We start from the raw sequence: 25145 nt of genomic DNA on the forward strand, positions 1-25145 counted from the left end.
ATGCCAGTTTTATTCTCCATGTTTTTGTTCGCCAAGAACATGAAAGTAGTCTCGAAATGCAAGTTATTTCCCACATTATTTCTTTTGGTCAAATCAGTGACTAATCACTAAGTATAGAACGAGTGTGTTGGCCAAATAGAGGAAGGAACTTAGAAGTGCAAGTTATGAGCAGACAGATTGTTAGGATTCACTCACCACTCCACAGCAAGCAGACATCTGAAATGTTGGGGTCCAGTTTCTTATCTACAGTGGTCTTCAGTTGAGGTTGATGGAGTGCTTGTTTGACTATGCATGTCTTCTTTTTCAATCCTTGAAATCATAATTTTGTCTTTGACACTTTGTTTTAGGGATTATTGAGAGCTGTCCATACCGAGGGCATACAGATGCTTTCAATTGCGGACCTTCCTGATGATGATGGACAGGATCCTTCAAAGGTATTGTAGCTCCTTGGAGACCTGGAAATTCTGGGGCTGGAGTATGGAAGACACAAGATGAAACCTAGAATCTCCTGATTTTCAGTAACAAAATGTTCATAGAATAAAGAGAATGTGTAAAAAGCTCAGAGAAGCTGACATGAAGGCTTTCTTACTGGCCAAACATTTAATTTATCAAACTATTTGAGTGAGATAGCAGACACCTTTAATTCTGACATTCAGGAGGCAAAGAAAGGCAGATCTCTGAATTCAAGGCTACTAGCCTGGTGTTGTGTGACAAAACTTGTCCTGGGGAGACCTACACACATGCATGCCCCACCCTCACCCCACACCCCAGAAAAGAAAACAAAAGATTTAAACAACAACAACAACTAAATGATATTGATAGATTATGAAGCAGAGTGAAAAAAAGAATTCCTGAGATCATATTCATCAATAGATAAATTAAAATAGCATGGTAGAATGTTCTAGAAGGAGCCATTTAATTAAAGAATTCTTTATTAAGCATGATTTTTTTTATCAAGTAATGAACAGTGATGGATGCTAAAGTTAGTGTGGAAATGTTGTTATATGATATTTGCATAATTGTGAAATACCTCTCCAGAAGATACCTTCCACTGCAAAGTGGAGAGACCCTGCACACACCTCTGAGTTAAAGCAGTCAGTCTAGCAGTAATGTCAGCTTGCTCCTGGTGGGAAGGACACAGCACTGTTGTTGTGCTATTGTTAAATTAAGAAGCAAACACAAAAGCACAGACAGTGAGTGCTAATGGAGAGGCTAGAGAGAGACAGCTTGGCAGTTAGCAGCCCCTGTTGCTCTTGCAGAGAACCCTGGTTCTTTTCCTAGCACCCATATAGTGGTTCACAGCCATCTGTAATTCCATTTCCAGGGGATCCATTGCTCCACTGCCTCTTTCAACCTGTTCGCACCAACCACACATGCTGTATACATGCAAGCAAAACACTAACACATAAAAGGGAATGAACCATTTAAAAAAAAAAAAAGCTATACATAAGTATTCATTAGTTTTATTTGTAATTGTTCCCAAACTAAAAATAAGCCATTTATCCTCCAGCGGGAAATGGACCAGCTGTGGTACATCCTTCCAATCAACTACAACCCTAGGGGCTGGAGAGATAGTTCAGGCGTTAAGAGTTAAGAGAACCGGCTGTTCCAGAGAACCTGGTTTAGTTCCCAGCATGGCAGCTCACAGCTGTGTATAGCATCAGTTCCAGGGATCCACTGCCTTTTCTGGTTCTGCAGGATCCTGCATGGTTTAGGGCACATGAGCTCACACAATCACACACATACACATAAAGTAAAAGATAAGTAATTCTTAAAAAGAAGAGAATACAAAGGCAGCTCAGGGGGCTGGAGAGATGGCTCAGAGGTTAAGAGCATTGCCTGCTTTTCCAAAGGTCATGAGTTCAATTCCCAGCAACCACATAGTGGCTCACAACCATCTGTAATGGGGTTTGGTGCCCTCTTCTGGCCCTCAAGCATATACACAGACAGAATATTGTATACATAATAAATAAATAATTTTTTTAAAAAAAGAAAACAGCTCAGTAGCTAAAAGAGAAGCTATTGATGTCCTCAATATTCTGTATGCCATGTAAATTTTCTTAAAATGATAAAATTGTAGTGATAAAGAACAGATATGAGTTCTTGCGTGAACTGAGGCTGGGGAGAAGCTGTGAGTTCAAGACGAATCTTTGCTGAGGTAGTTCTGTGCTGTGACTATGGCAGGGCTCATGAAATAAAACCCTGTACAAGGGATGAAATTTCCTAGTGCTGGATACCGAGAAAACAGCATGCCTATTAAAGCTGGTGGAGCTTAAATAATGCTGTCAGCCTCCTTGTTTGACAGTGTGCTGTTTCCAGTTATGTGGGGGGTGTTATCAATGCGGGAAGCTAGCTGAGGAGATCAAGAGCCTTGACTTAAATGAGTACAAAATAGGATTTTTTTTTTTTAATTGAAGAACATAGGACAAATTAGCCTGTGTTCTTCAGAAGTTTCAAGGTCCCAAAAGACTGGCTAGTACCACTTTTCTTTTTCCTAAGGACATTTGGTGGAAATTTCTGTAAGTTCCCTGAGTTAGATAGCATAGTAATGTTAATTATTCTTGCTAAGGATATTGTGGCTGTGTAGAATGTTTCTGGACCAGAGAGATGGCTCAGCAGGTAAGGGCATTAGCTGCCAAACCTGACGACCTCAGATGTCTGACCCCTGAAGCCCACAGGGTGGGAGGAGAAAACCAGTCTCCACAGACTGTCCTCTGACTACCACATGCCCACTAGGCACAAGCACGGCACAGACACACCCAGCAAGTGAGTAAATAAATAATAAAAATAAGAACGTTCCTGTTTTCTAGAAAGTGCATAGCAATAGTTAGAGGTTAAGGTCCATCTGTCTGCAACAGACCCTTACAGATACTTTTTTGGACCAAAAAAAAAAAAAAAAAAAAAAAAAGAAGAGAGAGAGAAATCTTAATGAACAAAGTTTAGTATGTAGGTTCCATTCTTTCTTATTCAGACTTCCTGGTTGGTAATTCCATTATCTCTACACCGCTCCTCACTTAATTTTTCAATTTCCTTTGTTACAGGGCACTGAGTATCAAGTGTCTAGGGAATGTGTCCAGAGCAGAGGAGAAGCAGCTGGCACTGCAAGCCAAGGTGTGTACATGCCAGGTGCTGTGATCCCATAGCCAGCTGAAAACGTTCGCTTTGTTGCCCTCGGAAAACGTTTCTGCTCAGGCACCTGCTCTTCGTTTTCAGACACAAAGGAAGTAGTCCATATTCTTAGTCTTAGGACTAATGATTGTCAGGTTGTTTTTAAACAGCTCTATTTCATTAAGATAAACAGGCACTGCATTGATATGGTTCAGCTCATCGGTTTATTTTCTTTATTGTAAAACTATTTTTTTTTTGAGAAAAGTCTTTTGACCCACTTAAGATACCTATCTAAAATAAAAGGGAATCCACAATAAAAGTAGCTGCTTATTTTGAATCCTCTGCTTACAAAAATGTAATGTATAGCATCCATACAGAAAATTACAAAATTCAGATGCAAAATGAGTATGTGGGAACATTACTTACCTGACAAGTGGAACTTTCCCAAGAGCCCCTTACATGCTCTTCCATACAAACTAAGGTAATCATTTCCCTGTTTTTTTTCTTTAGTTTTCCTACTACTTTATAAATTCCTAGACTGTCTATGTTTATAAAGTTTTCCTAGTTTGGAACTTTATCAATCTGTGGATATGTTGTATCTTGTTTCTTCACCTTTATATGGCATCCTTCCAAGTTTCTGTGACTATCTCTAAGGTAGCTTTTGTTGCTATGGAGAGTTATCTCCATAATTGTATATGCAAATTCTGTGTCTGAACCTTTGGTCATTTCTGCTGTTTGCTGTCGGAGTCAGGGCTACAGACAGTCCTTTGAGATGTGTAAGACACATGGACACCTTCCCAGCCTCCTAGGAAGTGAATCACTAGGCCATGGGATAAGCATCTTCAAATTTATTAGATAATGCCAGATATTTTATTTAGTTCTTGAGAAGTGGTCAAGTACCCCAGGCTGGCCTCCAGCTTTGTGTATGTAAGGGTGATCTCGAGCTTCTGGTCCTCTTGTTTCTACCCTCCCATGTCAGCACAAGTGACAAGTTTGCATACCTTGCCTTGCCCAAAATTTGGAAAACAGTCCTTCAGTGTGGCCCTCAAAGCAAGGTATGAATGTTTTGCTGCTTACCATCTTTGCCTACAGCTGGTGCTGTCAGACATGTTGCCTGTGCTGTGCACATGTGTCATGTCCCCTTTTCACATGGTTATAGACTAGCTGGAGTTTTCTTCTGGGTGGGCCTTAGGGTTACTTTACCACTTCTCAGTAGACATGCTTCAGTCAAGCTAGTTAGAGAGGAGCCTTCATCATGTATGGAGGACACTTGCTATATCTTTAGTAACTTTGTTTCATATAGTTTAAAGATAGCACAGGTTTGATGTCACCACAGAGCTTTACCTGTCTGGGCAGGATTAAAGAGTGAGACCTTATCTAAAAGAAACTGAAAAAAATAGCAAGAATAATTGGATGATTGTAGTGATTGTCCCATGGGTAACTCCTGTGAATGTTGTGTATGGCTGTCAGAAAGCACTGGGAATTTTCACTATCAATGGTTGGCACTCCAAGTCAACAAATACACAAGCTCCTATCTATAGAATTTTATGAGCATTTAAAGTTGTTTGTTCTAAATCTTGCATCCATTAGTGCATTGTTATATTTTTGTCATTTTCATGTGTTTTTAGTTCTGATCCCTCTACCCCCAACCCCCAGCACTTTTTTTTTTTTTTTTGGTTTTTCGAGACAGGGTTTCTCTGTAGCTTTGGTGCCGATCCTGGAACTAGCTCTTGTAGACCAGGCTGGCCTGGAACTCACAGAGATCCGCCTGCCTCTGCCTCCCGAGTGCTGGGATTAAAGGCGTGTTTATAAGAAACATTCATATAAATTACCAGTATGAGGGACTGGGTGCACTTGATTTTTTTGTAGTAATCTCCTGAATTATGGATTAGTTATTAAGCAAAATACCAGTCACACATGAGTTGCTGGGTCATCTTTTAATGCCTGTCCCTTTCCCTGTAGAACTCCTGGACTGCAGTATGCAGCATTCTGGCAAGCTGGAGACCAAAGAACAACCATGTGGCATAAAAGACAAAATGGCCAAGCTACAGGAACAGCTGAGTTCGGAAAAAACAGTGGTTTCAAAATTAAAATATGCCCTTTCACGGACACAGCTGGAGCTAGAAGCCACGTTGAAGGTCCAGCATAAACACATAAAGGACCTGGAAGCATTCAGGTATGCCGGGCTGCTTTAGTTTGACGGTCAGAGGAAGAATTGTACTGACTTCTCATAACCGTTATGCACATGGTACACACAGAAGCAGCAAGCATTGAGTTTAAATAGCAAAAGAATGGAGAGAGCAAGAAAATTGATTGTTCTTCCCAAATTTAAAATGTGATCATTTTGGCTTCCCTCTGCTATGACTTCTGTCCTAGTCAACAATTATTAGATATTATTTTGGCGTCTATCTTAACCAATTACTGATGTTGATTTCACACACAAAAATGCATATGATTTCTATGTGCCGTAAAAGACAAAAAAAGTTATATAGTATCTTTCTGGCACTGAATTGAGGTACTATTTACCATAGTAAATAAATTACACTATTAGAGATAACCGTTCACTTGAAGTGAACCAGTCAAGAAGCCTTGACTAGACACACTGTGACTACTTTATAATATGCCTCAATCTTGGAGTGCAAGCTCCTCGTTACGGTGATACTGTTCACCAAGATAATGTTGAGTTCATGTTTTCTAATTTAGGCTCAAAGTTCAAGATAAAGTAGATGATGTTCATTTACCAACTGATACGTTAGAAAATGAACAGATGAAATCACAAGAACTTCAGTGTACAACAGAGAAAGCCAAGTCAGGCCACAGCGAAGAGCAGGATGAAGAACTTAAGGTATTGTCTTTATTATCGTGGAGAATTCTAAGTTATAAGGCTTTCTCCGTCCAGTTGTCAGTCTTCTCCTTTAAAAGGTGTAAGTTGTTAATGCTGTCTTTAATATTGTTGCATAATTGTCTAGACCATAGTAGAAGGAAAAGTTAATGTTGTGATACTGTGTGTTTCCTTCCCTAACTTTCCTCCTACCAGGGATTGCAAGGCCCCTTCCCTGGCAGCTGAGTGCTCTATAACACACAGATCTCCTGTCTGCCCTTACTTCTGCAGTGTCACTTGTGAACCTGGGAGTTCCAAAGGCTGTCCTTCTGTCTTTGCTTGCAGTTCATTGGGGCAGACGCTCCTCCTTCCCTGCTGTTTTGATTAATATTCCTATTTTAGGGTATTTTTTAAATAATCTGAGCTTCGGTATTCCTGGATTTGACTTATTCTCTATACTGTTTATTGCTGTCTTTTTAACACACACAGAGATTCTAAATTTTGCATATGAGTTTTAGCCTCCATGTGTATCTGTGCACCATGAGCATACATTAATGGAGGAGGTCAGGTGATGGCATTGATCCCATGGGACTGGAGTTACAGCCATCTGTGACCTATCTGTCAGTTCTGGGAACTGAACCCAGTCCTCTGAAAGAACAGCCGTTAACCACAGAACCACCTCTCCAGCCAACCCAGCAAACTTTTTAATGACTATATATATTCATGGGGCAAAGTTTGCTTAATGAACATTAGAAAGCAAAGGAGCAGCTATCTCAGATTCTCTATAGACATCTGGCCATTTTGCAACAGGGTCCTTCTTTCCAAAAGACTGAGACAGTAGAATTCAGTTTCTATCACATGCTATCAGAAATCCACATTGCAGAAGAAAGAATTATGCCGCCAAATCTTGCCCTTTTTTGCACATTTCCTTTTTAAACTCTAGTTTTTAAATTAATCTTCTAAGTAATCAGCTTCATTATGGTATTCCATCCACGCGTCATTCTTGTTCTCATTCATTGCCCACTCTCAGTGCCTTCTCCTGCTCCCTGCCCATCCTCCAGTTGTTCTTTACCTCCCCACAAAGAGCTCTCTTTGGTTTTTTGTTTCGTTGGTTGGTTTTTAAAGACGGGATTTCCCCTGTGTATGCTATGAATATGTTTTATTACTATTGGTTAATGCCAAAGGCTTAGCAGAGTAAAGCCAGGCGGGAATTCAGAGCAGATATAGAGTGTAGGCAGAGTCAAGAGAGATGCCATTTAGCTTCAGAAGGAGAAGGACACGCCAGAATTTTACCTGGTAAACAGCCTCGTGGTGATGCACAGAATAATAGGTATGGCTTAATTTAAGATGTAAGAGCTAGCTAGCTAGGAATAGACTAGAGTCACTGACCAAACACTGTTGTAGTTAATACAGTTTCTATGTTTTTACTTGGGTCTGGGTGGCTGGAAAATGAACGAACAGTGTCCAAACAGTCTCCATCTACAAAAGATCCATCTGCTTCTGCCTCCCAAATGCTGGGATTAAAGGCATGCACCACCACCTCCCAGCAACCCCTTTGTATTTTAATTTCACATGCATTCCATGCCCTCTCTTCCTCTCTAAATTTGACCTCCTCCCCCATGCCCATGGTTCTTCTCTGCTTTTCATGACACTGAAGAACAGCTGTTTTCTTGTGCTGTTATGTATAAGTACGTAAACATTTAAAAATATGTTTTATTAATATATTGCAAAGGTAGCATAAGAACATACATATTTTAAAGATAGTAATTTGGAGAAATGTATTCTGCTGTATATTTAGCTGGAGAAGGTTGTGTTTATATCCTTTATGCAAGCAAGCCATTTGGCTGTCTAAATAATTCCCTCTATGTACTGGATAACAATTCTGTCTTCAATTACCAAGTGCTTTCATGTTGCTGCAAAGTCATGGTTATATACTTTAACAGTATTTTTAATATTAACATGTTCATCTCAAGGATCTCAGATTCATTCTGGAGGACCAGAAACAGAGGAATCTACACTTAGATACACTTCTGGGACAACAGAAACAACTATTAAATGATCTACAGGAAAAAATGGAGTCACAGAAAATATTACATAATGCACAGTTATCAGAAGAACAAGGCCGGAACATAATGCTCCAAGTTCTTCTAGAATCTGAAAAACTTAAAATTCGGGAGTTGAAGGAGAGCTTAGACAAGGAGCGAGAGCTGCATGCCCAGCTGAAGAACAGAGGTGATGACCTGCAGCCCCAGCCAGTCATCCCTCCTGCGGAACTACTTCAGTACCTACAAGAACAAGTAGAGGAAAAGCAAAAACGCATAATCGAACTTGTAAATGAATCTCAAAAATATAAACTGGATTCTTTGGAAACTAAATATCAGATGGAAAAGGACAGGCAGATTCATCAGAAAACCTTGCAGCTAGAAAAAGAAGCAAACAACCTGGGCCAGAGAAAAATGGAGGAGCTTCAGGGCAAAGTGGAGGAGCTTCAGCTCCAACTAGAAGAGAAAAGACACCAGGTACACAAGCTTGACCTCGAGGGAAAGCGACTACAAGCGATTATGCAGGAATTCCAAAATCAGGAGCTAGGGCAGGAGGAAAAACGGAGAAGTAAACGACTCGTATATCAGAATATTAATGAGGTAAATGTTTGTTTCTTTTCCCGTATGTATGAAGGCAGGAGAGACAGGTCAGTAGGTCATATCTGCAGACCTGGTTCAGTCTCACACCCACATCCACAGAGCTGCTCTCTGACCTCTGGATGTACCCTGTGGCATGGGTGCACATAGACACACACAGTCACACACACACAGTGATAACAATTATTTTAAAGTTATAAGTAATTTTAATATGTAACAATCTTAATATTTTATAATATTTTAAAATATTTATGTTCAAATCATCCCAAAAACAGTGTCTGTAGAATTTTATTTGAAATATGTATAGTAATTTTGTTCCCTCAAGAAAGTTATTAGGATAATAACTTGTTTCTTGAGTCTGTTTGATTGGGAAATCTTGTCCCATCCCTTTACTCTGAGGTAATGTTTGTCATTGAGATTGACATGTATTTCTTGTATACAGCAGAAGGCTGGATCCTGTTAGTATCCATTCTCTTAGATTGTGTCTTTTATAGATGAATTGAGTCCATTGATATTGAGAGATATAAATGACCAGTGATTGCTAATTCCCATTATTTTTTTGGTGGTAGTGTTTGTGTGTTTTCCTTCTTTGGGATTTCCTGGTATGAGGCTGTCTGTTGCCTGTGTGGTTTTGGGTGCAGTTAGCTTCCTTGGGTTAGTGTTTTCTTTCTAGTACTTTGTGTAGTGTTGTTCCTGTCCGGTTCCCAGTCATTAAGGCCCAAAGAAATCAAACAGAGGTCTACATTAATCATAAACTGATTGGCCCATTAACTCAGGCTTCTTATTAACTCTTATAACTTACATTAGCCCATTATTCTTATCTGTGTTAGCCACATGGCTCAGTACCTTTTTCAGTGGCATAGTCACATCTTTCTTCTTTGGTGTCTGGACAGGACGGCCGAGGAATGGGCTTCCTCCTTCCCAGGATTCTCCTGTTCTCATTGACCCACCTCTACTTCCTGTCTGGTACCTATATTTCCTGCCTGGCTATTGGCCAATCGGCGTTTATTTAAAACATAATTGACAGAATATAGACAATTGTCCTGCATCAGTGTCGGGCTGGGTTTGTGAATAGGTATTATTTAAATTTGGTTTTGTCATGGAGTATCTTGTTTTCTCCATTGATGGTGAAAGCTTTGCTGGGTATAGTACTCTAGGCTTGCATCCATGGTCTCTTAGTGTCCGAGCACATCTGTTCAGGACTTTCTGGCTTTCATGGTTTCCATTGAGAAATGCGGTGTAATTCTGATAGGTCTGCCTTTATATGTTACTTGAACTTTTTCTTTGCAGCTTTTTTTTAATATTTATTTATTTATTATGCATACAATATTCTGTCTGTGTGCATGTCTGCAGGCCAGAATAGGGCACCAGGCCTCATTACAGATGGTTGTGAGCCACCATGTGGTTGCTGGGAATTGAACTCACAGGACCTTTGGAAGAGCAGGCAATGCTCTTAACCACTGAGCCATCTCTCCAGCCCCTTCTTTGCAGCTCTTAATATTCTTTCTTTATTCTGTATGTTTTGTGTTTTGATTATTATATGGCGAGGGGATTTTTTTTTTTTGATCCAGTCTGTCCGGTGTTCTGTATGCTTCTTGTACCTTCTTTAGGTTGCTAACGTTTTCTATGATTTTTAAATATATTTTCCGTGCCTTTGAGCTGGAGTTCTTCTCCTGCTTCTATTCCTTATTATTCTTAGGTTTGGTCTTTTCATGGTGTCCCAGATTTCCTGGATGCTTTGTGTTAAGAAATTATTATTTTTAACATTTTCTTTGACTAATGACTAGTATTTCCTCTATGGTATCTTCATCATTTGAGATCCTCTCTTCCATCTCTTTTATTCCGTTGGTTATGCTTGCATCAGTAGTTCCTGTTCATTTACCCAGATTTTCCATTTCCTGAATTCTGTTTGTGTTTTCTCTATTGCCTCTATTGCAGTTTTCTAGTCTTGAACTGCTTACTCACTTGCTTGTTTCTTCTTAGTTTTCTTGACTTTCTTTAAGAAATTTGCTAATTTCCTTCAATTTTTTGTCTTTTTCTCCATCTCCTTAAGGGACTTTTTCATTTCCTCTTTTAGGGTCTCTATCATCTTCAGAAAGTTATATTTAAATTTTCCTCTGCTGCCTCTGGATTAGAATGATCAGGTCTTCCTGTTGTATGACCACTGGGTTCTGGTGTTACCACATTGCTTTTTAGGTTATTGAATGAATTTTTGCATTGATGCCTACCCACCTCTTCCTTCAGTTGGTACTGACTGCTTCTTTGCCTCCTGGTCCAATCCTTGTTTTTGCTGTCTGTGTCTTAGGGAGCTGCTCTTAATCTACTCTGTGCAGTCACTGTCTGTCTCAGGAAGCCGCTGAGGTCTCTCTTGGCCCACTGTGTGCAGCTGCAGCCTCTTGGCCCGCTGTGTGCAGCTGCAGCCTGTAGTTCAGAGTTCCTCTGAGTTAGCAGGGGATGATAGGTGAGTTTCCCCTCAAGAAAGAAAATGAAATGTTGCTCATTTGTGAGTTTTTTTCTTTCCAAAATTGCCAGGAAGCCACCTGGAACGTTACTGACGACCGAACTAGAAACTGGGTTCTTCAGCAAAAAATGGAAGAAACCAAAAACACAAGCTATGCAAAAGTGATTGAAACGAATGGAGGAGCAGTTGTCTCTTATAATGATGTACACGTTATCAGACAGAAACTTCAGCATTTGGCTACGAAACTTCAACTACACATAGCCCAGAAAGCCTGTAACAGGTTAGCCTTCTGCCTGCTCTATAGAAATGATACTCTTGACGGATCAGGCAGAAGTGAGAAAATGTTGGATTTTGTTTTTGTTTTCTTTTATTCAGACAACATCTCACTATGTCGCTCTGGCTGGACTAGAATTCACTCTGCAGACCAGGCTGGCCTCAAACGCATAGAACAACCTGTCTGCCTCTGCCTCCTGGGAATAAAGGCATGCAACACCACACCCATACCAAAAAAGAAATATTTTAAAGATAATGCGTGTCTGCATTAGATGGTGTTCTTTAGCAGGGCTTACCTGTCTGGAAACAACTACTCCTTGAACCAGAAAGGGGTCATATTTAAGAGTAAACTGACAAGTGAAACAGAGCATCCTTTGCTGCTAGTGTGTGTTAGTGACGCAGACAGAGCGGTCTTAGCCTCTAGAGTGTGTTAGTGACACAAACAGCAACCCTAGTCACTAGTGTGTGTTAGTACAACAGGCAGAGTGTCTCTAGCCTCTAGTGTGTGTTAAGAAGTGTTATTGTGAGATCTGTTTTGACTTTTTGTCTTTTTTATAAAGACAAGAGTTTGAAGTATCGGATGAGGATGTTTTAAATTGGGTTCGAGAAAGAATTGATCGACTTATTTTGCGAGTACAGCGACTAACTAGCTGTCCACATAATGAGGTAAGACTTTTTAAAATTCTTTGTAGAGACAACAAATATCAAATGAAATTATTTTCCATCCAGGCCTAGGAATGTGTGCATCCAAATTGACTAGGGTCCCAAAAAGCCAGTACATGCAGTAGAAACAAGTCCCAGTGCCATTATGGCTCCTCAGTCAGCACACATTGTCAGCCACGTTCAGAGAGTCCGGTTTGATCCCATGCTCTTTCAGTCCCAGTCCAGCTGGCTTTGGTGAGCTCCCATTAGCTCAGGCACACTGTCTCAGTGGGTGAACCAACCTCTTGTGGACCTGACTTCCTTGCTCATCTTCTCCCTCCTTCTGCTCTTCAACTGGACCTTGGGAGCTCAGTCCAGTGCTCCTATGTGGGTCTCTGTATCTATCTCCATCCATCACCAGACGAAGATTCTATGGTGATATTCAAGATAGTCATCAGTGTGACTATGGAACAAGGCCAGTTCAGGCACCCTCTCCTCTGCTGTCCAAGGACCTAACAGGGGACAGCCCCATGGACACCTGGGATCCCCTCTAGAGCCAAGTCTCTTGCCAATCCTAAAATGGTTCCCTTAATGAAGATATCTTCTTCCCTGCTCCCATATCCGCCCTTCCTCCATCTCAACCATCCCACTCCCCCAAGCTCTCCCCAGTCCTCCCCTTCTCTCTACCCCTCTCCCCTTCCTTTCCCCCACCCTACCCCCATGCTCCCAACTTTTGCCCAGCGATCTTGTCTGCTTCCAATTTCCAGGAGGATCTATATGTTTTTCTTTGGGTTCATCTTATTATTTGGCTTCTCTAGGCTTGTGAACTATAGGCTCAATGTCCTTTGTTTATGGCTAGAGTCCACTAATGAGTGAATACATACCATACTCATCTTTTTGGGTCTGGGTTATCTCACTCAGTATAGCATTTTCTTTTTCCATCCATTTGCATGCAAAATTCAAGTTGTCATTATTTTATACCGCTGACTAGTACTCTAATGTGTAGATGTGCCACACTTTCTTTATGCACTCTTCCATAGAGCAGCATCTAGGTTGTTTCACTCTCTTAAAGCCTGTTTTTCCTCGTCTTCTGTGCCTGTGCTCTCCCTCCCCTGCTCCAGCCAGCTCTGCCTGCTCCCTCACCTGCTCCCTCACCTGCTCCCTCACCTGCTCCCTCACCTGCTCCCTCCCCTGCTCCCTCCCCTGCTCCCTCCCCTGCTCCCTCCCCTGCTCCCTCCCCTGCTCCCTCCCCTGCTCCAGCCAGCTCTGCCTGCTCCCTCACCTGCTCTGCCTGCTCCCTCCCCTGCTCTGCCTGCTCCCTCCCCTGCTCTGCCTGCTCCCTCACCTGCTCTGCCTGCTCCCTCACCTGCTCCCTCCCCTGCTCCAGCCAGCTGTCTGCTCTCTCTGCAGTTGCTATGCTTTTCTGTGACTCCAACTGTGAACTTCCCCATTCCCTCAGCATGAGCTCTCCTGCTCTGTCCAATTGTTGCTTGAGGTTCTGGGGCTTAGGTGGACAAAGTGACAAGAATTTTGACCTGTGGACTGTTTTGGTATAGGCCTTTTTTCTTAACCTATGGCCCAGGCTTCTATTTTCAGCTAGCTACTAGACATATTTGTGTCAGGAGGTCACATACACAATCAAACCTAAACATTGTTTTCTCTTCCACCTGTCTTCCTCATACCCCTTTTCTGGTTCTGATATCACTCAGTGTGGAAAGCCGAAAGTCACCATAGACCATATCCTTCACTCTTACCTGTACATGGAAGCAGTCGCAGGCTATGGAAATGTCCACTCCTGTGCCCTTTCCTCTCTGTCCTGTTCTGTAACCTGTTAAAACTCCCATGGATGTGCACCTTCCATATGCTGTTCTACGTTACACAGCTGCCAAAGGCTGTAAATTCTGTTTGTGGTTTCCCCCCACACACACACATCTTCCTTGGCTCGCTGTCACCTTGTTTAGGTCTGTTGTCATAATTTGCAGCAACACTTAGTTTGACAAGCATCTGCAGGCTCCTTCAGAGCGGCGCTCTTGTGTGAGCTTTTAACCTTCTATGCTCCTCCTGCTTCCTGTGTCCTCCCAGCTGTCTCCTGCCTGGACCCTCTGTGTGTGTGTGTGTGTGTGTGTGTGTGTGTGTGTGTGTGTGTGTGTGTGTGTTGTGTGTGTGTGCGTGCTCCTCTGCTTCCTGTGTCCTCCCAGCTGTCTCCTGCCTGGCAGATGTCTACTATTACCGAGCACAGGTTCATGGACTCTGTTGGTGTCAGCACCTGTTTCCTCATGTACATGTGTGTCTATATAACCTTGTGTCATTTTGTTTTTCCAGCACAGCTTAGTATCCTCCAATACCTCTTGTACAGAAACCATATTAAGACAAATCTCTGAAGTTACAGGACATGTTAACCAACTAACTGAGGAAAAGAACAACTTACGGAACATTATTATGCAACTGGAAGAACAGATAAAGTTTTATCAACAGACAAGTGCTGATAGAAATTGTGTAAGTTTGTTTTTAGAAGTATTCAAAACTAAGTATTTCTCCCTAGTTGTATTTTTAACCATAGTATAAAAATTCCATGTATGACTCTTATTAGGATATGTGGAATATATTATATACAATGACAACAATAATAAAAATTTTTATTATTAAGGGACACTTCTTTACCACACTCTGGGTTTTATGTGCGGGGGGGGATGCATGTGTGCGTATGTATGTATGTGTGTGTATATGTATATGTGTGCATATATATGTGTGTATATATACATACATACGCACACACGCACCCATAGAATTGCTCATCTGCATCCAGCCTTGTGCATGAGGAAACCAACTCAAATTCGATCTAAGGTCTAAAGAAGTTTGTGTCACTGAAAGCAGACACACTGAAAGAGATGTTCAAATGCAGATACTGATTATTATTCTCATCAGTTACTACTTACTACATTTATGACCAAGTGAAAGATGATGTTAATCTGAGCATGGAATCACATGCCTTTAATCCCAGCACTCTAGAGGCAAAGGCAGACAGATCTCTGTGAATTCATGGTTAGTCTGGTCTACATTACCAAATCTCTGACTAGTGAGGGTTAGTCTTCCTTCACCATTGGGACATTGTCTAAAAAAAAAAAAAAAGTTAAATTATTTCGGGCTAATAACTTACTCTCTGAATTTAATTTTTTTTAAAGCTACAAAGAATAGGGCTAGTCTCTATGTTTACCCTTATATTTTAAAGCAGAAAAGGCCATCAAAACATCCACATAGCCAAGTGGATAATGTGTTCATGTGGCTTCTCTTTACTTCAGTGATAGGGGATCAACACTGACTGTGAGCTCCCTGTAGTGTTAAAAGGCCAAGGCGAGGTAATCCACTGTGATTTACTTCAGTCTTCTTGAAAACCTGTGACAGGCCATGTCTCTGCAGTTCTCTAGGTTCTCATTTGATGGTAGTGCTAGCATCAAAGACATCATTGCCTCAGAAAAAGAAGTCTGGAGCAACGAGAAGTTGACTCTTCAGAAATCCCTGCAGAGGGCAGAAGCAAAAGTGTGCCGACTAAAAGATGAGCTGAAAAATGACACTTTACATCAGAATAGGAGCCCTGAAAATGCAGTCTTTAAGGTATGCAAACCCCTCTGGCTTACTCCTAATTGAACAGACCACAGAAATATAGTTGCTGCTCAGACTGTGTCCAGAGGGATCTCTCTTCAATCTGCTGTGATTACAATGTCTTCCTGGTCACAGAACTGTAAAGAGGCATGCCCAAAATTGCAACCCATGCAGCTCTGCTTTCCTGCTGTCAGCAGTGTGACCTTATTCCCCATTAGACACACAGAACTCTTGTCGTGCATGGTGTAAGTACAGCACCATGGCTGTCTGGAAGAGCATCGTGCCCTGTGAGTGGTCTCTCTAATGCTGCGAGTGAATGCAGTAGTAACACTGCCATGATCAGTTCATCTAAAGTCCACAGTGAAAAGGAAGAATACAGTGACAGAAAACATTAACATATTTAAGAACATAAATTGATAAGTGACTGTAATTTTAACAAAGCATTTTAAATATAAATGATAATGATAAAAAATGTTTGCAGGGCTGGAGAGATGGCTGAGAGGTTAAGAGCATTGCCTGCTCTTCCTGAGGTCCTGAGTTCAATTCCCAGCAACCACATGGTGGCTCACAACCATCTGTAATGAGGTCTGGTGCCCTCTTCTGGCCTACAGGCATACACACAGACAGAATATTGTATACAGAATAAATAAATAATATTTTAAAAAATGTTTGTAGTAAATTTGAATAAAACAGCTAGCCCCAAAAAACCACAAAACATAACTGATTTTAGAAGTTGTATTCCAAAGGCTTCTTCTGTCTCCTGTCATGTCAGGTAACACCATGAACAAGAGCCTGGCCTACAGCCTGACCCTTGCCTTCTGTTTTCATCTAGGCAGTCCCCTCTGGAGGACAGCTCAACTGACTTCTCTGGTCTTTGTTCTTCCCTTCTTTAAATATAGAGAATTTATGGTAAATACTTGCGAGCTGAGAGTTTTCGGAAAGCCCTTGTATTCCAAAAGAAATACCTGCTGCTGCTCCTGGGGAGATTCCAGGAATGCGAAGAGGCCACTGTGGGGCTGCTTTTCCGCATGACAGGATTCCCAGGCTTCCGCAATCCTGAAACAGGCACCAGCTGCCCAAAGGGATTGGCCATATTTCGCAAAGCTGTCAGAGTGTCTATCGCAATTACAAGGTAAAGTTGTGAAGAAAATTCATTTCCGTCCTAAACCTTCTAAGGACACGTGAAGAAGTCTCTGTAGACATCTTGGTTGTTTCTTTCAAGGTTTTCACCTTGTAGCAGAATCTTTCCCTGGAAAGTGTCTTTCCAGGTATTAGGAGCTGATGACTCCAGTCCAAATTATCCTTTAAAAATTGTAAATAATCCCACTCACACATATAGATCATAAAAGGGGAGGGAGGAAGGATGTTTTTGAAAAATTACTTAGGCTGGTACATTTATTTATTTTCTTACTTGTTAAAATAAGTCACTCCACAGTGCCAGACTGAAGAAAGCCTGGTCTGAGACTGCTCAGGTCTAGAAGGCCAGGCTAGGAACTTAACATCTGTCCTGTATGTGGCTACAGTAGAGTGAAGATCCCAACTGTCTTCCAGTCCTGACCCACTTTCCTGCAGTCTTAATCTGGGCTTCTCCCTGGGTCTCTTTCCTTTTGTCTCTCCGCAGCCCGCGTCTCAAATTTTGGTTTTTAAAAAGTTCTGCCAGTCAGAGGATGGCAGCTAGTCTCAATGGGGTTTGGCTGGTTTACCTTTGTTTTTCTCTTTCTTATTTTTATTTGTTTGTGTATTGATGTTGTACCTGAGTGTATGTATGCATACCACATGTGTGCCTGGAGCCTGCGGAGGCCAGAAGAGCGTGTCAGAGCACCTGGAACTGGAGTTAGAATCTGTTGTGAGCTCCCATGTTACCATGTGGGTGCTGAGAATCAGATGGGGTTCCTCTGAAAGAGCAGCCAGTGCTTTAAACCACTGAGCCATCTCTCCAGCCCTTCATTTTCTTTGGAAAATAAGGCACAACTAGAAACTGTTGAGAGAATACTGTCAAGAAACTGAGTTCACAGATGGAACAGAAAGAGGTGACAAGCTCAGGGAGGCTGAGCCCCCGTCTGCCGTGGAGTTCTACAAGGATCTTCCGCCTGCCTTCCTCCTCCAGGCCTCACTGTTGCTTCTCAGCTCCACTCCTTTCTCACCTCTCATTCCCTTCCTCCCCTAGCATAGGGTAAGCCAGGGTAAGCACAGTGGGTGCATTAATACAGACAGCTCGGCCTAGTGGGGAGGGTAGAATACCTGGACCTTATAGACAGGAAATGGTCTTCTGATGTGATGGGAGTGAGCCTGCAATGCTGAGAAATGCCAGAAGGTACCATGAAGGAGGGAAGCTACTGTCAAGTCCTCACCTCCCTGCTTTAGGGGTGTGGTCTCACTATGTCACCCTGGCTGTCCTGGAACTCACTCTGTAGACCAGACTGGCCTCAAACACAAAGATTTATCTCCCTCTGCCTCCCAAGTGCTGGGGTTAAAGGTGTGCACCATGAAACCTCTCTAACCCTTCCCTTTTTGCCCTGCAGTAGGCATGTGATATTTTGACCTTCCTTACACTGGACCCTGAAATTGGCATTTAGAAATTAAAACTGGTACTCCAAAAAGTTCTGTAGCCCAGGGCAAAATGGGCAGTCAGCAAGGAATTCAGCTAGCTGGGGGCACAGCCCATTCCTTTTGAAACCACCACTGTTATTCCTGCTCACGGGCTCTAACACACCCCATATCTCTGGCCTCCTCTCGCTGCCTGTGGAGGTTTGCTCTAGTCCCTCACCTGCCTGACTCCACTCTTCCCTCCTCTGTCTGTACCTTTCGCTCTTCCTTTCTTCACTCTTTTCCTGTCCACTTTTGCTCTTAATCTCCTTCTGCCCCCACTTGTAGAGTCTTGGCCTCCTGGAGAGAGGAAGCTCACAGCTCTGCCCTGTGCCTGGTGACTTGGCCAGAAACCAACAGACTATGTGGAGTTTAACTGAGGCAGTCATGTGATTGTCCTGAAATGTGTTCTGTGTTCATAATTAAATGGCATAGTTATGTCGAGTTTGTATATTTATATTTACATAGCTGTCCTTAGAGATTTTATCTTGCGGTCTCTTTTAGAATGAAATATTTGGTTCGGCGATGGCATCGAGTCAAAGCTTCTGGCCCCAACAATGTTAATAGGGATGGCTTTGGAGTGGGTCCAGGTAAGGTCAGATGACATAGTTTCTGTGTATGACTCTGAAATTGCTACATGTGTAGTAGCTGTCACATGACCAGTTCTAATGCTGATGCTGTCCAAAGACTGTGAGCAGCCTTAGAGTAAGGCTAGGGACTTCCGGAATTAGAGCCTGATTTCTGGTGCACGTAGACCTGTTTTTCTTCATGGGTTCTCCCAGGCCTCTGATAGGCACTTACTGTGCTGATGCTGAGCCATGGAGAGCACCTGCCGTTCGCCTCAGATTATCCAGCAGGGAAATAGTGGAGCCAGGGCTGGAGAGCATTGCTCTTGGTCATGTGGAAGAATTGTGGTTTAAAGTTTTTACAGTTTAGCATTGTATTTCTGAGCATGTTATATAATAATGGTAACTTTAAATTCCTTCTCTCTACAGCTAGAACTCAGTAAGCAAAATGTTAGGGCTGGAACAATTCAAGGCATAAGGAGGCCAAAAGCTGGAGGGCACAGAATAGAGGACACATTGTGATGTCAGGGCTGTGCCGTGTCCAGGTGTCCTGATTTCTGAGAGTCAGAGAAAAGGAAGTATGTTTGGTTCCTGAGAGTATTTTGGGATAGCCTCACACTGAGATGAAATCCTTACCACAGGCACTTGTGTTGGCATAAGCAGTTAGCCAATCTTGATTTCATTTTGTTTTGTTTCCACTAAAAGAATTGGTTTCATTAGTGTAGGGTTTTTACCACATCATCTCCCCCCACCCCCAGAAGCACACCCACTCGGAAACCCCTTTGATCTTGTATTTTACAAATCAAATATTCCAGTGAGTTTATCTTCTTTGAAGCATAGCTCTTAATTCATGTTGGAAGGTAATCAGAAAACTACTGAAAGGCTCTTTGCGTTGCACTGTTCCCTTTAAGCGAGAAGAGAAACTGACTGTAAATAGCACATAGATCATATACTGCTTTTTAAACCCTTGTGGGTTTATATCGGTCTTCTGAGGCTTGGGACGTTTTTCTTTACAGTGATGTATTTGGGTTTCTTTAGGTGTTGAAAGGACTGATCCACTTTATCATTCCACCAGTGGGCTGGAACTGTATCCAGATCCAAGGCAAATGACACATTATAGTTCAAGATCAGACCTGGATTTCCCAAGGTCTCCCTTACCATATAATAGGTAAGAATTATCGAACATAGCTGGAGTAGATATAGTAATGTTTCAGAGAGGAGTGGACCAACTGTTAGAACTTAAAAGTACTTTGCATTATAATAGCTAGATATCTTTAGTTATATGTAGTTTCTATATCTTAAAGCTCAGAATATGAGCTACTTCTAATTTTTAATGGTTTCTAAAGGAAACAAATACTGTAGTTATAAATACGTGCTGTAGTTAGACATTGGAAAAGTACACGCAGGAACAGTTGGTTTGCACATGTCCATCATTCACTGAGCACTCTGCAGCCTTGGTACTGGGCCTTCCTATGACAATAGCATCTTTGAGCTTAGTGAAGAGTTACTTCCTCGTTATCCTCTATTTAGATGTCTGGGGGTATAGGTCAGATAGTGCATAAATCAGGGAAGAGGCAGTCTGGCAACTTGGCTGACTGTTTCTGTGAAATTGGATTCTGACCATACTCTAATCCACAGGTACCCAGGAACTCTTGTAGATTTCAATCCTGCCCTGACAAATCCTCAGCTACAGCAGTATAACCCTGGCAGAACGCTGACAGATTATGTCACCCAGATCGATGCCCTTCAGAGACGACTCGGAACTACTTTACAGTCAGGTACTGGATTTTACCACTTTTCTGTTGTAGCAATGCTAGACCCACCCATCTCTCTAATTCTATGACAGGTTTCTTTGGGTTAATCGAATCTTGTAGCTTGGTGCATAAGTACCCAGGTTGTACCAGCTTAAACTCTGACCAGCAGAGAACTGGCTCTTCATTACTCCCAAGTTCTATCAGCAGCTCCTGACAGAGTGATTAGACAAAGTTCATGGTGAGCTCTGCCAGGGACTCTGAGACAGGTCCACAGAAGAACCTGTTCCTCATATGACAGGAAGCAGTAAAGTGTAGAAGGCAGAGCAAGCCTTGCCCTAAGCGAGTGATGCAGCCATTGTCCCCATTCCTAATTGTCCTCCTACATGTCATTTAAACAAGCATCATCTTTTGTGTCCTCCAAAGTTCAGTGTCATACACTCCATAAAGGGACTTTGAGGGCTGGAGGGATGGCTCAGCAGGTCAAGGCACCTGCCTTTAAGCCTGAGTCACTGAATTCAGTCACTCTGATCCACAAAGTAAGAGAGAAGCAACTCCCACGAGCTGATCTCGTGGGTTATCACTGCACTGTGGGTTATCACCTACATACACATACAGATAAAAATATGAGATTTAAGAGATTTTTACAGATAGATTTTGTAAGAAGTATCTTTCGTATATACTTTATATAGAGGCAGATTCCATTCATCATGGAAACTCTTCCCTGCCTTCCTTTGCTCACTACTGGCCCCAAAACCGAATCACTTTAAGTTACTGTGCTAGCAGTTCACTTTGATGTTTTGTTTTTTAATTATTTACTCTTTGTATGGGTGGGTGTTTTGCCCCCATGTGTGTATGTGTACCTCATTCATGCCTGTGCCTGCAGAGGCCAGAAAAGTGCATCAGATCAGCTAGGATGGGAGTTTCTGGTGATTGTGAGCTGCCATGTGGTTGCTGGGAACCAAATCCAGGTCCGCAGAAGAGCAGTCAGTGCTCTTGGAAGGCATTTCTCCTGTCTTAATCATGTTTAGGACTCTCTTTCTATGAATACACATACTACGGACTACAGAAGTCATTTTTTAACGCAGGCAACCTTCAGTCACAAAACACATGAGCATTGTCTCACTTCCCTGCTTGGTGACTTCAATGTAGTCAGCCTCTTAGAGCTAAGGTTGAGTAATGGGGCTGAAGAGATAGCTCTGTGCTTAAGGACTCACTGTTTATTCTAGAAGACCTGCGGCTGCTCCCAGCACCCAGTGTCAAATAGCTCACAACTCCCTTGTAACTCCAGCTTCAGAGGATCCAGTCCTCTAGGGTATCCTTCGACTGTACTCACAAGTATGTGCACGCACACACATAAATGTTTAAGAAGACAATTGAAGTTCAGGTCTGAAGTCATGGGGTTTTTTGTTGTTGTTTTACGTTAATGCGTATGTGCACATCTGGACCACAGCATGCATGTGACATTGAAAAACCTGTGGAAACTGGTTCTGTCCTTCCTCCATGTGGGTTCCGGGCATCAGGCTTGCAGCACCTCCGTTGAATCATCTTACTGGCCCACAACATCTTGAGATGGTTGTAAACAGATCATCTGCCTATGTGAACTGGCTGCCCTGATATTGATATCTGATTCTCCTGTTTTTTGTTTTTATTTTACAGGTTCACCTGCCTCCCAATATCATACTGGTATGAGGAGATAATTTTCAAATCATGCTGTCATGAGGAGAAAGCATTAACTGAATTTTAAATAGATTCCCTTTGTAAATCAATGGCTCTTTTGTGCTTTTTTATTGTGTATATATATTGTGTGGGACCAACCAGTACAAACACACTTAACGGTTGTGTACAAATCTTTGCCAGCACATAAAGACAAACTGGAGTTTGTGTATATAAACAGCGACAGTAATCATTGAATTACATGTATATTTGTGGAATGCTAATTTAAATGATTAAATTATACACTGTATTTATCACATGGGTGAAAAGGTTAAAGTTTTTCAAATGACAATGCTGCTAGATGTGTAGCTCGCAGTGTCCTGCACTTTTCTTACAAGGTTACATGTTTCTGCCTAATATATTTGCTACTGGTGATGAAGACACAGCATCACTTGGAGAGACCTATTTTTGTATAATGGTAGAAGTTTTGAACTTTACTGGGCTATTTTGTCAAGAACTGAAATAAAAATGACCTCACCATTTTCACCATACTGTATTTGAACCGTCTTCATTTTTAACTCAGCCACAGCTCAGCTTATGGTACATAGCATCTTGTTACTTCTCTCTAATAAGGAGAACTTAAGATCTAAAAGTGGGTTTCTCTCTCTCTCCATTACAGAACATCTTCAGTGTGCCTTTGTATGAACTATCCCCAAGTGAGCGTTTTCAACTCCTAAGTTGGCATTGTCATGATTAGTCCATATTTTGTTACATGTAGTGTTCTTGTGTCCAAAGAGGCCTCCTCACACACCTAGCAGAAGTCAGCTCAAAGAATATTAAATTGTATCAATAAGAGTGTAGCAAACTGTAGGATGCCTCGTGCTAAGCCAGCCAAATTCTAGAAACTCTGGATTCTAGAAACTCTGAGAATTCAGCTCTCCAGAGGGTTCCCTGCTAGCACAGCATTGACTGCAATGGCAGTATTGTTGTTTACATCCAGAAGATACTGTTTCACTAGCAGTGGTCTTTGATTTATAGGAATACGATCACAATACAATCACAAAGCTGTACATTTCTGGGAATTTCTAATTAACATCATTTCCCATATTAGCCACTAGACTTTCTAGAAATAGTAATGCTATTCTAAAACAACTAGTTGAAGGGGAAAATTGTGCATAAGAGCCTTTTAAAGCTAATACGCTTGCCAAGTCAAGGTTGTTCCCTGGGGTAAAGGTGGATGAGCTGGATGGACGTCAGCCTGCTATGGCCTTGGCTTCTGCTGTTATTCTCTATAACTGATCTGTGATCAAAACGTAATTCTGTTGTATTCTAGTGGACCCTTTAATTAATTCCCAGAACTGGAAATATGTCAGAGTCTAAAACTAGTCAGGAAACAGGCCAGCCTTACTCAAGGGTCACAGCTCTGTGCCACAAATCTACATATCTAATCATCTAGAACCGTTTTCAGAATAATAAAGACAAAATATCTAGGCTTTCATATAAAAAATGAAATCACGTAGAAACAATCATCAAGCTTTAATACAATCTGTAATCTGATAGATGCAAATGCAGCGGTGTACTAGCTACCACAACAGAAGAAGAGAACAGCACACTTGGTGAGGTCAGCAACTATTGTGAAAATACCTGATTTCTCACGGGGAACATATAACAAAATTGATCTTAAATTTGTATCAATAAACCAAGAGCCATACCAATGCAAATCTATAGCATATTCCCTTTTAAATGTAAACAAACATTTATAAACAATATTTGGGAATATGGGCATAGTTTTCTCCAAATTACTTCCTGCTTTTTGTTTGGCTAAGTATTTTGGGGGGTGTCATGGGGTCTTGGCCCAAATCATTGTAGTCAGAAATTAATCCATAGGTTTTCATCTTCTGTGGTAACAAAAGAAGCTCTTTTCCAAAGCAACATATCCTTAGACCTATATTTTAAAATCAAGACACCATATATATATATATATGTTTACCTTAGCAGCCTATACAATGAAATGTCTCTCTTAACCTAGCACATTCACAGTCAAAAAATCAAAGAAAATATAATAATATACATAATCCAGAATCTGTGTATATTTCATCTTTATATGGCTTGCTTTTACTGTATTACCTTTTAATATTTATTTTATTATCTTTACTCCTTCTATCTATGACTGTTAAAAGCCATTTGAACTTCTTTTTATAACTCTATGCTCTTTTTCTTCTCTCTCCCTAGCTTACGTACATTTATCCAACACTGTGACTTGTTTAGAGTATTTTATGTCTGAATCCATCCTATTGTGTATCTGAAATCATTTTCTGTCTTAGAGTACTTTTTAAAATGCTAAGCAGCTTGGTCCCAGAGGCCGTGGTGCTGGCTCCCCCTCTCTCAGGCTTTAAATGTGGTGGGGATAGGTCACCACAGGCGCTAGGACCACCAGATGGGAGCCATCCTTACCACCTCAAAAGCTAAATCTGCTATGCAGTGCACTTTGTGTATGGCAGTGGGAATCCACCATGATTTTCTGCCTGTGCACTCCTAGCAGACTGATCCCACTGACTGCCCAGGCAGAGAGAGCTGAGCCTGGGCATGGTCTCAGCTACTTTCCTTCTTACCCTGAGTAGACAAATACATGCAGGACCCGAAGTGGGTAGTAGGCATCAACCCCCAAAAAGAGTCAGTGTTTGTGCTGGGAGCACAGAGCAGGAAGCTGCTGTTTCAAAACAGCACAATTTTTTTTTTTTTTTACTACTGCTGAATCAGTAAGACCTCTCTTGAAGCCACAGCATGCTACCAGCAAGCAAAGCCCACTTGGGAAAAAAAAAATTGTGACTAAACTTTGTTTTTAGTGTCTAGAATTTCTTTCCCAGCCCTCTCAGGTTTTATGTGAATTTTGGTTGGCCACATTGCCATGCCAATTTGTTGTATGGAGGCCTCTTGTTTATCTCCTGGCTTCCCAGACTCCCAAAATAACTACACACAAACTGTGTTAATTAAATTACTTATTAGCCAAATACTTAAGCATATTGCTAGCTAGCTCTTACA

The 25145-nt window shown here is 41.6% G+C and overlaps 1 protein-coding gene across 6 annotated transcripts in view; it reads left to right on the forward strand.

The window, feature by feature from the left end:
- The window catches only part of Akap9 (A-kinase anchoring protein 9), a 119190-nt gene extending 96536 nt beyond the window's left edge, over window positions 1-22654 (forward strand). For all 6 annotated transcript variants that reach the window (XM_050139716.1, XM_050139718.1, XM_050139721.1 and 3 more), the window contains 14 exons: window positions 348-434; window positions 3042-3111; window positions 5071-5284; window positions 5812-5953; window positions 7903-8571; window positions 11101-11309; window positions 11863-11968; window positions 14267-14440; window positions 15362-15556; window positions 16444-16676; window positions 18635-18720; window positions 19735-19864; window positions 20335-20474; window positions 22107-22654. In XM_050139716.1, coding sequence (XP_049995673.1) covers window positions 348-434; window positions 3042-3111; window positions 5071-5284; window positions 5812-5953; window positions 7903-8571; window positions 11101-11309; window positions 11863-11968; window positions 14267-14440; window positions 15362-15556; window positions 16444-16676; window positions 18635-18720; window positions 19735-19864; window positions 20335-20474; window positions 22107-22147 — 2496 coding nt within the window. In that variant the 3' untranslated portion in view covers window positions 22148-22654. The remainder of the gene's footprint in view (window positions 1-347; window positions 435-3041; window positions 3112-5070; window positions 5285-5811; window positions 5954-7902; window positions 8572-11100; window positions 11310-11862; window positions 11969-14266; window positions 14441-15361; window positions 15557-16443; window positions 16677-18634; window positions 18721-19734; window positions 19865-20334; window positions 20475-22106) is intronic.
- The last annotated feature ends 2491 nt before the right edge of the window (window positions 22655-25145 follow it).

This window comes from Alexandromys fortis, unplaced genomic scaffold (genome assembly GCF_014885135.2).
Source record: "Alexandromys fortis isolate MF-2015 unplaced genomic scaffold, M_Fortis_MF-2015_v1.1 scaffold_38, whole genome shotgun sequence".
Lineage (NCBI taxonomy): Eukaryota > Metazoa > Chordata > Mammalia > Rodentia > Cricetidae > Alexandromys > Alexandromys fortis.